We start from the raw sequence: 12,524 nt of genomic DNA on the forward strand, positions 1-12,524 counted from the left end.
ACTTTTATTTAATTAATAATTTTAAGATTTAAAAAAATTAATTAAAGTATGTGTAAAAGAAAAATTAACGAGAAAATGAGTGATTAATGAGAAAATGAGTGTTTTGACTAATTTTCGATTAAAAACAAAATAGTGGAAGAGATGTCAACTTCCCAAATGGAGAAAATTGGACTAATTCTTCTTGGCCAAAGTCAACGTAAAAAAGTTAGCTCACGTTACCGATATATTAACTGCCACGGCCGCCAGTGGCCTGCCATAGTATAGCCACGCGCAGCCACAAGCGGGTGGTACAAGCACCCTTTTTCCTAATCCCTGTTTTGACAAATCCCAAGAACTTCTTAACTAATATCTCCCGTAAAATTATGACATGTCAGAAACCAAGTCTCATGATCACGCGCTCTTCTCGCACTCTCTCTCTCTAAATCCAATGGATAATTCACTAAAATCTCATAAATTATCCACTAATTATAGTAATTACAGAAACAATTTAAAAAATAAAATCCTTAAAAAAAGACAACAAATTTTAGACCCTTCTTAAAGTACAAATTATTTTTATTAATTAATCCCAACACCTTATTTGCAAAAATATAAAAAAAATTAATAATTTAAAAAAAGATTTATTTTAGTGTATTGGATTTTAATTCTAAATTTAGGAAAATAAAAAAAAGGAAAAAAATAAACAAATAAAAATAAATGGGATAAAAAGCAATAAATAAAAAAGAAATAGAGAAGATTAGATTTAGAAACGGAGACAGCAAACGTTAATATAACGCATTGACCGGCATCAAGTTTTGTGTCGTGAGATGGCTCCCATCTCACCGCTTTGACATTTACACACACCTCCCTTCTTCTTGTTCTTCTTCTTCTTCCATCTCCATTATCACCTACACCAACAACAACGGCCCCAACTGTTCTTCAACAAAACAAACAGAAAACGATAAGAAAAATACTTTTTTTTTTCTGTTCCTTTTAGCTTTGAACGATTCTTGATTTTGTTCCAGCCAGCACCACATCCGGGCCCCCCCAGTTTTCACCCACTTTGAATTTTTCTATCAAAAGGGTATCTGAGAGCATCATTTGGTTGATCTTTTGCCGGGGGGTCTGGTTCAAAGGTGTTGGTTTTCATTTGTGAAAACACTTTTTATTTTTTTTATTTGTGAAAATGTGGGGGGCGACTTCACAGCCTGCTGATTCTTACTACGAGGTTCGGCCTGAGTGCACTGATGTGCCCAAAACCAGATTCAAAATCAAGGTTCGTTTGTTTTTGTAAATAATGGAATGTTGTGTAAGGTGTTTGATTTATGTTTTTTAGATTGATTTATTAATTTTGAGATGTAATGTGTTATTGGGATGATTGGATTTTGATCGAGAATGTGTGTTGATGTTTATTTGCATTGTGTGCTTTGGATGGTATTACAGCAGAGTTGGGTTTAATTTCGTTGTAAATTTATGACTTTGATGATCTTGAAGGATTGTGAATGAAAGCAAAGATTTTGTATGCATGTATTTGTAAGCATCTAACACAATGCAGTTAAGGTTGTGAGATAATAAGCTTAGCCCGATCATATGGTGAATGTTTGAAAATTTTAAATCTTGTGCAATTCTGACCCTGGTCCATAATTATTAAGCTTGTTAGTTAGAAAAAAGGAGTTTATTTTGTGACACCTGTGGTTGTGTGCATCAATTTGGATTTAAATTCATAATCCTTAAATATGTCGTTTTGCATTGCAATTACTGAGGCTTTTTGTTTGTATCTGCTAATACAGCCTGGTAAAACTCTAAGTGCAAGGAAATGGCAGGCCACGTTTACTTCAGAAGGATACTTAGATATAGGCAAGACTCTAAGTCGAATCCAACGAGGGGTAAGTGCATCTTCACGTTTAAAAGCGACGGCAAAATATGTTTGTACATATTCTTCATGGTACTATAATAAAGTTAGTTAGAGTTATTGCATACTATTATACCCGCTGGAAAAAATTCAATATGTGTGGCTCTTTGTGACATCTGGATTATGTGTCTGCTATCTTATGTGAAATTTGAAAGTTGAGTGAAGAATTTCACTCCCTTTTTCTTCTGCCCTCCTCTAAAGCAAAATACGACTTCTCAGTTACTTTTGTTTTATTCTTCCCTGATTCTATCCATATTTCAAACGATTTCCGCCTCTATTTCCAAATGGAAAGTCATAAATTATATTACCTGTAGTATTGATATTACTTTCTTAGTTGTTCGATATATACACCTTCATGCCAAGCTGATTTAGTTGTTTCCTTAGAGTCTTAACTGAATAAAACCTTGACTGGTTATTATTTCACTTTCTAATCAATGATCAAATTTATGTTCTGAATACTCTAACCACTTTTTCTGCTTTGCAGTCAAACAGTAGACACCTTTTTATATGACTAACCACCATATTCTACATATATTCTAGTGTTTATGCTCACTCGTGATTTCTGATGGAAGTCAAATTATCACCAAGCTTGTTATTTTTTTGTGAATGAATTTATATTTCTTTCTTTAGGCAACAACTTTCACTTATAAAAGAAGCTATTTCATGTACCTCGTGAGCCAGGGCCTAGAATTATCACTGCAATCAATTTTATTCCTTCTTAGGCTGCAGTATTATATTTTCTCTATTAGCAAGATTACATACATGTGCTAAAGGACAGCAGAATTTGCTATGTTCTTCCTTCATTCTCAATATCTTTCCTTGCTTTGATGTACTACCTTCTCTTTATAAAAGGAGAACAATCAATTTGTGAGTATTGACAAGTGTTGCTATATATTCTTTTCTCTTCAGGGGATCCATCCATCAATAAGAGGAGAAGTTTGGGAGTTTCTTCTTGGTTGTTATGATCCTAAGAGTACATTTGATGAACGAGAGCAGCTACGTCAACATCGGAGGTAGTTCATTTTTGTTGCTTTACTTGAGTGATAATGATATAAAAAGTTAGCACGTTTTAAGTTTTACAGTGAGATTGTAGGGTACTGACAAGAAAGTTATTTTCTTGTCATACTTTGATGCATTCGAAATGTTGTTTGTTTATCCACTTCTTCAGAAAGCAATATTATCAGTGGAAAAATGAGTGTCATGAAATGTTTCCAGTTGTTGGAAGTGGCAAATTCATCACAGCACCTGTAATTACTGAAGATGGTCAGCCCATTCAAGACCCTTTAGTGCTTCAAGAAACAAATTCAGGTAAGTAATTGACCTTATATTTTTGAGATAGTGGCTATTCTGAAACTGGTGATATGTTTTATGTTAATAGCCTGGATTTTTCAGGTCTGAGTGCTTCCAGTAGTTCAGAAATTGTAAAGGAGCTTGCTAGCCATGGTCCTTTGGACAAGAAAGTTATCCAGTGGATGCTAACACTACATCAAATAGGTTGGTGGTGCATATCAATTTCTGGCGCAAACTCACTTGGTTTTTTTTGCAAATTTTCTATCTTTCTTCCGTCTATGCTTTGTTTCCCCTTTTGCAGATTTGATTAAGAAGCTTGTAAAGGATGAGAAATACCTTATTGTACCCTCCAGCTATTGGCATTGACTAATGAGAATATGCATGCAGGATTCTGATATCATTTTGGTCTTAATGGCTTTGTTATGTTTAAATATTTTCTTCATAATATTTTCAAGCTTAATTTTTGGTTGACTGTATAGGTCCTTGTCTTTTTACACGAGTTTATACACAGAAAATGGATAAAGATGTAAAATTTTCTTTTCTGAAATTCTATGGCTTATTATTCCCTTTTATGTAAGGAGATTAAGTTCTTAATGTCAATCTTCAAAAGTAACTAGTGAAACTGCCTTACTGATTTTTTTATTTTATTTTTAAGTAGTTTGATTTGTAACCCATTCCATTTGGATACTTTTATGCTAGGCCTTGATGTGGTTCGCACTGACAGGACATTGGTGTTTTACGAGAAGCAAGAGAACTTGTCAAAACTTTGGGATATTCTGGCTGTTTATGCCTGGATAGACACAGATGTTGGTTATTGTCAAGGTGGATAACTAAATGAACTTTCTTGTTTTTCATGTCTTACTAAATGAGAAGTATAATATCTTCTACCATTTTTTTATTATCCTACTTTAAAATTTGTGAATTTTGAGTAAGACCTTACGAGCAATATAGGAGACAAAATAGATGGTGAGAGAACCTATTCTAATTATCTTAATCTAGCATTTCTTGAGTGTAATGGAAAGATTACACCATAATAATTCTTGTACCATTTTTTATAAATACCAGATTACATACCAATTCTGTTGATGTGTTGCCGAGTGGCAAAATATAACAATAATCTTTTCTCTCTACCGTTTACAATAAAGTGCCAACTCTCAGTTGAATTTTGTGCCAATAATATGCAGGAATGAGTGATCTTTGTTCCCCCATGATAATTCTTCTCGATGATGAAGCTGATGCATTTTGGTGCTTTGAGCGTTTGATGCGCAGATTGGTAAATATCATTTCTCTGTTAACAATTAATATGGATACCCTTTTTTGAAAATATTGTCTAACTCTACGTCTTATTTGAAACTTTGAAGCGAGGAAACTTCAGATGTACTGAGAGCTCAGTTGGTGTGGAGGCACAACTTAGTAATTTGGCATCTATTACTCAAGTTATTGATCCAAAACTTCATCAGCACTTAGGTACCATCTAAATATATGTGTTTGCATGTAAATTTAGTTAATAATCTATCTTAAATGTTGGTCTGATGCAACCTACATGTCTTTCTGTATAAGCCAGTGTACACTTAGTAGTTTATAGTACAGAAACCTCTGCTTTTTATGAAATGACATGCTGAAAATGATTTCGTTTAACAGAGAAAAAAGGGAATTCATTTCCCATGATGCAAATGATTTAAGCTTATATCCTGCGTATATCACTGAACCTATGAACTGGAAACAAGAGTGGAAGGAATACAGTAAAATACTCAGTATCTTTTATAACGAACCAACCCTTGTTTTTATATTCTTGTTGATCTGGTTTAGATGCAGTTTTCACCTATTGAGAACACTGAATGGTCTGAATTCTATTGTACATAAATGATCAATTTATGGATTAATATAACTGTTAAAGTTATTTCTGATTTGTCATTGCCTTTGCACTTTTTTCTGCATTTCTCAAATTAATGATTCAGAAAGAAATTAACAAGAAACTATGTTTTGTGATTCTGTAACACAGAGACCCTAGGTGGAGGTGACTATCTCTTTGCTTTCAGAATGCTTATGGTCTTGTTCCGTCGAGAATTCTCCTTTTGTGATTCACTATATCTCTGGGAGGTATGATCTAACTTCTCTGATATTATTTTTTGTTCTTTCACTTTGGAGATTGGAAGAATTATTTTCAGGTTCTCTCTAGATTTCCTTTGTGTTTTTATCATTCTAACATTTTGCAGAACTTTAAGCTAATTGGCGTCATTGTGAAATATTGAGTCTAAAATCTGGTCTTTAACTTTACAAGAAGTTTTCAAATGAGTTATTTTACCAGACTTTGCAGGCATATTCTAGCAAAGATTGTTCATTTATGTTATTTGGTCCATATGATGCTTGTTTACCATTTCCCTGACTGAAGACTTGGTTCTTGAGATGAGAGTATTTTGCGCCATTTGGTGGTTCCTTAAGAGCATCAAACTGCTCTTGTGACAGTATATTTCCCTGCTTCTCTTGCCTTACTAAATAGTTTAAGAAGGCAATTCCAGAAGAATGCCATCTTATCCAGAAAAGGATACTTGAGTCTTATTTGCTGAGATTTTATTCCACGTCCTTGATAAGTATGCGCATATGGATGGTTTTATGTCCTTATTTTCCCATTCCTTTTTCCTTTAAGAATTTTTCTCCATCTTGTGCATGCATGTTTGCTCTGTAATATTAAATAAAATCTGTTCTTCTTTACCTGCATTCTGGAGATAAATTTTGTATATCATGATTGTATTTTTTTTTTTTTTTTGGTGGTGGTTTTAATTTTTTTACAGATGATGTGGGCCCTAGAATACGATCCCGACCTATTTTCTTTATATGAAGAAGCTGAATTAGTTGGAGATAAAGCTGATGGCTCTAAAGCAAAAGCAAAATCAGTTCGTCAATGTGGAAAATTTGAGAGAGAAAATATGAAAAATAAAGGAAAGAATTCAGAAGCCCCGCTCCCCATTTCTGTTTTCCTTGTTGCCAGTGTCTTGAAAGATAAGAGCTCAAAGCTACTGCAAGAAGCTCGTGGCCTGGACGATGTTGTTAAGGTTAGCTTGATGAGTTAGATCTCTACTTAAGTGTCATTTCATTTTTCTTCTAGCCTTTCTCCCGACTTCCTTTCTCAGTCATTACTTTTTCATTTTTTCATTGTCTTTTTAATTTTATTTTTCTCTACCTTTCCAGATATTGAATGACATAACTGGAAATTTAGATGCCAGAAAAGCTTGCAGTGGAGCTATGAAACTTCACAAGAAATATTTAAAAAAGGTATGTTCTTTATTTGAATAGTTGTAAATCTTGATGTTTCATTCAAAATCTTAACTTACAAACGAAAGAGCACGATCAAGTTTCTGCATGAAAGCATTTGTTGGATTGTTATTTCTGCCAATTCTCTTTACACCTCTAATATAAGATCTTTCAGTTATTCCATGTGCTTACTGTTTATAACGTTAATGCAGGCCAAGCAGACATAACATTTGTTGAATGCAAATTTTTCGACCCAATGAAGAAAATAATGGGAAATTTCATTATGCTGTGACTTGATTTGGCACAAGAAAATAATATAAAATTCGCATAGAGATTTGAACGATTTTCCAAGTAAAATGAACTTGGACAAACAATAGTTCCATCTGTAAACTGTAATCACTAACTGTATATGCAAAACATTTTTTTGAAGCCTCAATACGAATTCATATTTTGTATAATTTGTTGTGGTTTGTAATTATATCTTTAAATCCAAAAAAAAAAAAAAAAATTTACTGAGCTGAATTATGTCACTTGCTCATATTAACCATTCCTGCTTCTCAAATGGTTGCTTGTTTCCACATGGGAAGTCCATTCATTTACTGAAATCTATATGTTTATCTCAAATGGTTACTTTAGCTCCTGTTTCAACTTTCAAGCTCAAAGAAAGAAGACATTTTTTTTTTGTCTTATTACAATTCTTAAGTACATAGATCATTCAAGCTCCAAACATGAATAATATCTAGCAAAATAGCCTTACAACACTACAAAATTTATGGCCAAGGTGATCCAAGAAACTGCAATACGTGTACCTCCATCTTCTATTGAGAAGTAAAGAACCAATGAAGCTCCAAAAGCCCACTACAAATCCAGGTGCCATGCTTACGTAAAAGTAAAACCATTCCACTTCATCTTCATTGCCATCTTTTTCTCTTCCATTTTCATAATCAGGTGTTGGAACCCTCTCGGAACAGCTTTTAGAAAGTGGAGATCCACAAAGCTCATTACCAATGAAAGAAGAAGGATCGAAACTTTGTATTTGAGTGCCGGAAGGAATTTCTCCAATTAAGTTGTTGGATAAGTCCAAATGACTCAAAAAATTTAGATTTGAAATGCTTTGTGGGATTTCACCTGAAAGTTGGTTTGAAGAAAAATCAATGGATTCTAATAATTTCATAACACCAATCCTCTCCGGAATCCTTCCTGTAAAAGAGTTGTGTGACAAATTCAGCAATCGCAATGCTTCAAGATTTGTCACTTCCATTTGGAATCTCTCCTGATAAATTGTTTTTTGAAAGGTCTATACTTCTCACCAAATTAAGAATGGTGTTATATTCAGCCATTTTCCCTTTCACAACAACTAAAGCATCCTCAAGAAACATCTGTATAGATAAATTTAAATAGGATGTATGCGGTTGATACACATATTCTATCTTGTTTCCTGAAGAGTTCATTGTCACCATGGCACTAAAGTTATCGATACATCTTGGTATAGCTCCGGAGAGATTGTTATCAGCAAGGTCTAAGATTTGTAAAGAAGCTAAATGGCAAAGTTCCATGGGTAAAACGGCATCAAACTTATTTGAACGAAGATTGAGAATCATCAATTTCGAAAATCCTTCTCCAATCCATGATGCAACATTTCCCGCAAGCTCATTTTCCCCAACATCAAGCACTAGCAACTCTGAACAATTCTTTAATGATATTGGAATTGTTCCACTGAGATTATTTTTGCGAAGGTACAGTGACCGAAGGGAAGTTAAAGTACCCAAGGAAGTAGGAACAATACCACTGAATTTATTATCTCGTAAATTCAAGAGCAACAAGTTTTGCCAATTCATCCAACAATCAGGCAGGAATCCTGACAAGAAGTTTCCTCCAACTTTGAGAATCCGCATTTCGTTAGATTCATTGATGAGTCCAGGACACACAAAATGAGAAATGGATCCCGAGAAAGCATTGTTGGAAAGATCAAGTTGATTCATATTGACAGATATAAGCGGCAATGAACCTGACAAATTATTTGAATTCAAGTGGAGTGACTCAAGATGAGTAGCCTCTCTCAAATTTGGAACTTCCCCATTGAGTTGGTTGTGGGAGATATTTACATGGATATATTGAGAAGGAGATTTGAATAAATGAATTGGAATGGTATCTGAAATTCTTGAATTAGAAATATCAAAATGCTGTAAAAACTTTTGTGAATGAAGCCACAACGGAAATTGAGGTCCTATGTGACAAGATCTCACTCCTAAAACTTTAAGTTGGAAAGGAGGAACCCAATCAAGATCAACTCTCATTGTTAATGAGTTCTCGGATACGTAGAAAACCAACAATCTTGTGAGATTAGCAAAATGAATTTCAGAAAGAGTTCCATTCAATTTATTGTAGGAAAGATCTAAAAATTTCAAAGACGAAAGTTCTCCCAGAGATACTGGAATAGGACCAGAAATAGAGTTGTAACTTAAACGAAGGGTGTTCAAATTCTTAAATTGCCCAAGTTGACTAGTTATCTCCCCGAAAATTCGGCTACTCTTTATATCCAAGGACTCCAGTACATTTGAGACACAAACTGACAAAATATCCAAGATTTCAGAAATTTCTTGATTCAGATTGACAGCCGAAAAAGAGATGGACCTCAAGTTGCATAGTTTTCTCATTGATTTTGGAACTTTTCCTTCCAGTGTATTGTATGATAGGTCAAGAGTATTGATAGAAGTCAGGTTTCCAAGAACTCCTGAAATTTTACCTACCAAGCTATTACGCTTGAGAGAAAGGTAGTTGAGGTGGTTAAAATTGTACAGCCAGTTGGGTTTTGAAGAATTGAAATGGTTGGAAGATAAATTAAGGTATCTAAGAGATGTCAAAGTTTTGAAGTCCATCAGGAATGGGACCTTCAAAATTATTAGAACCTAGATCAAGAAAGGTAAAATGACTAAGACTTAAAATTCAACTGGGAATCAATCTGTCATTGAATTGGTTTCCTGAAAGATCAAGATAAGCAAGAGACGAAAAATTTGCAACTGGTAATTGAGGAAAGTGATGAAGTTTTGACAATTTGACAACTGTAACACAGTCAAAGAGGGAAGTGTGTTTGTTACCAGCAACCAATCAGAAGCTTTACTCAGTTGAACACCACTTAAATCAAGGTGCTCCAGCCTTGAAAGATTTGATAGCCAACCGAAATTCTCAACACTGAGCTTACTTGCAGAAGCAGAATGGAGGTCAAGATATTGCAAATTAGAGAGATTTCCAAGTTGGTGAGGAATCATTCCAGAAAATCCACCTTCAGAGAGATTAAGATATCTCAGATTCTGTTTAGAACCAAGAAAACTAGGAATCGGAATTCCTTCAAAATCATTCAAGCTTAAGTCCAAGTAAAATAAATTCTTAAACTCAAGCAAAGAGCGGTTTATCTTACCACCCAACTTCGACCTCTCATACGCTTCTTGTTCAGAAAAAGAGGGGTACTCTGACAAAACAAAAGGATTTGAAAGGTGGAGCTTAAGGACATGACCTGTCAAGTTGTCGCAAACAACACCAGCCCATGTACAGAAATCTCCATCACCAACCCAAGAGGCAAGCCGGTTGGAAGGGTCTTTAAGGTCTTGTTTAAACCTTAAAAGTGCTTGTCTCTCACTTTCTATGCAAGAGTTTCCATTGCACAAGCTGACATTAATGGTGGATATAATAAATAATTGAAAGAAGAGGAAGACGACAACACTCAGGGTTGGTTTCTTCGTTGCCATGGAGCTCTAAATAGAGTTTTAGAAAGGAAATGTGCCTGAGAATGTTTTAATTAGCATGCTACTTATAGAGTGTCCTTTCTGCCCATTTGCACATATTGTCAACATGATTACCACAGCATCCATTAATTTCATACCACCGCAGCACCACTCTTGGAAAAACTTAGATGGATGGTCCACAAGGCCGGCTCAAGGGTAGGCAGGTGAGACACCTGCCTAGGAGCCAAAAAGGGAAAAAAAATTTATATATTTTTTTTTTCAAATATATTACAAAAATAAAAATAGTATATAATTTCTTATCTAGACTCATCCAAGGGGTCCCAAAAAAACCAAAAGGCCCAAATTTATTATAAACTTTTTACACATATTCTCACCCAAAGTTTGACAAAATAGCAAGTTTATACCTCTAGTTTCATATATTCTAATTTACACCCCTAAATTAACACATTGAATTTATTTTAATAATGAAAGGCTAAAATGGTCACTTATATGTCTCAAATTACTCACCCCAAATTCAATCCCAAAATTCAACATTCACATAAATCATCTCCACCTCGCTTCCTCTGCCGGCCGTTTGGAGTTTATTCCGGTCGATTTTCTCACCAAAATCGATCGGAACCATCACTTTATTATTTTTCAAGTGTTTTTCCAGCTTTAATGGCCCTTAATTTGGCCGATTTTTTATGAATCTCGCAACCTAACTCCACCGTGTGCAACAACCATTTCCGGCCTTTCCGACATGTACCTGGCATCTTTGGCCTTCCCCAACAGCACCATCTTCCTTCCTTCGGCCTTCTCACTAAAACCCCTATGATACCTCATCTGTTTGCTCGCCATAGCCAGCCACTGATACCTTTTGGGCCACGACTTCTCAAGTCTTTTCTGGTCAATCCTGGCATTGGAAATCACTCATTTCACCACCTATCACTTCTCCAGCATCTGCTCTCCAAAACCCCCCACCAACCTAACCCCGTTAGCCGCCAGTCATCGTTCACCTCTCATAATGATTTTGTATCTCAAAAGACAAAAAAAATAAATTTGAAATAATTTTTTTTAATATATACTTATATTATTAGAAGGTCCGCAAAGTAATTTTTGCCTAGGGTCACAAATGTTCTTGAGACGGCCCTGATGGTCCATTACGTCTTTTGCATTTATCTTGAAAATTTTATTTGACTAACTTAGATGAATGATGGATCCAAGTCGAGGAAAGACTCCCACAATAAAACATGCCAATCCCTTCCAATTTTAGTGTTATTGTCTGGCAATATCATTCATTGTTCTGAATCTGCCCAAGTGAGTAGACATCTCCCCTCTGCTGACAGAACAAGAACAAGAACAACACTTTGTATGTGGGGATTAAAGAATAGTACTACTAGTTTAAATAAAATTTCCATGAGACAGTGCTCAAATTGCTTAAATGAATTAAATACAAGTAACTGAAAATCTTACCAATTTCCTACAAGAACAGACGTAAAAGGAAGACAAAATAACCCCCAAATGGATGCTAGTTCTAATGGAATTGATCCTGCATCAACATGAAAGTCGGGACCCCGATCAACATAACAAGCACGAAATTCACTGGAGATCTACTCTTATAGTAAATTCTGTTGGAAGAGTACATTCTTCTCCATTGAAGAACACCTTGGCAGGAAACCCATCACCCCTCCAAATATTTATATTTGGTAAATGTTTCTTGGTGAATGAAATCACAGACTGCTGTTTTCCTGGCACTCTTGGTTCACCTGGTTTAGTACCATTTGTCTCTGCCATCAAGTAATTTAGACCTTCTAACCCCTGGAAGAATAGTGTTTTGTTTACTTGTGGCAACCTTGTCCCATTGAATGAATACACATTTTCATAACCTGCATAAACCTTGTCCATTTTCACTGCTGTGAACCAATCCTCAAATGAGATTATAACATTTTGAAAATATTTCAAGTCATTTTAATCAGAAGTATTTTTATAATGTTTTTTTATCTCTTATGACTGAAGCTTGACAAAACTAATTTATTAACCAAAAAAAAAAAAATTAATTTTTTTTTATTTGGAGCGGAAAATATTTTTGTACAAGTATTGTTTATTAAAATATTTAACATCAATCTTGCTAATTATAAGTATATTAAAGGCGATTTTTAGAGTATATTGTCTCATAGCTCCTATTATACATAAGAGTAATACTACACTTATAAAGAAATTTTACAAATATCTCTATACAAAGTGATGTGTCAACAAATGAATGGAAGGGTGAATTTAATAAGTTTGACTTTTTGTTTCACTTTTCCATTCATTTTTTGTTACATAACTTTGTATAGAAATCTTTGTAAGATTTATTTGTTAGTATAGTATTA

The 12,524-nt window shown here is 34.5% G+C and overlaps 2 protein-coding genes across 2 annotated transcripts; one reads left to right on the forward strand and one right to left on the reverse strand.

Annotated features, from left to right (window-relative positions):
• Nucleotides 1–762: 762 nt before the first annotated feature.
• LOC116120191 (TBC1 domain family member 15-like) lies at nucleotides 763–6,905 on the forward strand. The gene is made up of 12 exons (XM_031406134.1): nucleotides 763–1,252; nucleotides 1,767–1,862; nucleotides 2,798–2,901; nucleotides 3,057–3,196; nucleotides 3,281–3,382; nucleotides 3,878–4,000; nucleotides 4,363–4,451; nucleotides 4,540–4,645; nucleotides 5,181–5,278; nucleotides 5,971–6,231; nucleotides 6,368–6,451; nucleotides 6,643–6,905. The coding sequence occupies exons 1-12, from the start codon at nucleotides 1,163–1,165 to the stop codon at nucleotides 6,655–6,657; spliced, it is 1,308 nt and encodes a 435-aa protein (XP_031261994.1). The 5' UTR covers nucleotides 763–1,162; the 3' UTR covers nucleotides 6,658–6,905.
• Nucleotides 6,906–7,169: 264 nt separating this feature from the next.
• On the reverse strand, nucleotides 7,170–12,057 carry LOC116120190 (receptor-like protein EIX2). Its single transcript, XM_031406133.1, has 5 exons — nucleotides 11,756–12,057; nucleotides 10,919–11,065; nucleotides 9,529–10,096; nucleotides 7,734–9,339; nucleotides 7,170–7,630 (listed from the first exon to the last, which is right to left on the reverse strand). Exons 1-5 carry the CDS (start codon nucleotides 12,055–12,057, stop codon nucleotides 7,170–7,172), a joined length of 3,084 nt encoding a protein of 1,027 aa, XP_031261993.1.
• Nucleotides 12,058–12,524: the final 467 nt, after the last annotated feature.

Source organism: Pistacia vera, unplaced genomic scaffold, assembly GCF_008641045.1.
Source record: "Pistacia vera cultivar Batoury unplaced genomic scaffold, PisVer_v2 Contig928, whole genome shotgun sequence".
Classification (NCBI taxonomy): domain Eukaryota; kingdom Viridiplantae; phylum Streptophyta; class Magnoliopsida; order Sapindales; family Anacardiaceae; genus Pistacia; species Pistacia vera.

Excerpts from the sequence above, each read along its gene's own strand:
- LOC116120191 (XM_031406134.1), top strand. The coding sequence starts at position 1,163 with ATGTGGGGGGCGACTTCACAGCCTGCTGATTCTTACTACGAGGTTCGG. Across the intron at positions 1,253-1,766 it reads AAACCAGATTCAAAATCAAG|CCTGGTAAAACTCTAAGTGC; the intron begins GTTCGTTTGTTT and ends CTGCTAATACAG. Across the intron at positions 4,646-5,180 it reads AAAACTTCATCAGCACTTAG|AGACCCTAGGTGGAGGTGAC; the intron begins GTACCATCTAAA and ends TCTGTAACACAG.
- LOC116120190 (XM_031406133.1), bottom strand. The coding sequence starts at position 12,057 with ATGGACAAGGTTTATGCAGGTTATGAAAATGTGTATTCATTCAATGGG. Across the intron at positions 11,066-11,755 it reads ACTATAAGAGTAGATCTCCA|GATTGACCAGAAAAGACTTG; the intron begins GTGAATTTCGTG and ends TTCCAATGCCAG. Across the intron at positions 7,631-7,733 it reads CATTCTTAATTTGGTGAGAA|GAAGGATTCCGGAGAGGATT; the intron begins GTATAGACCTTT and ends ACTCTTTTACAG.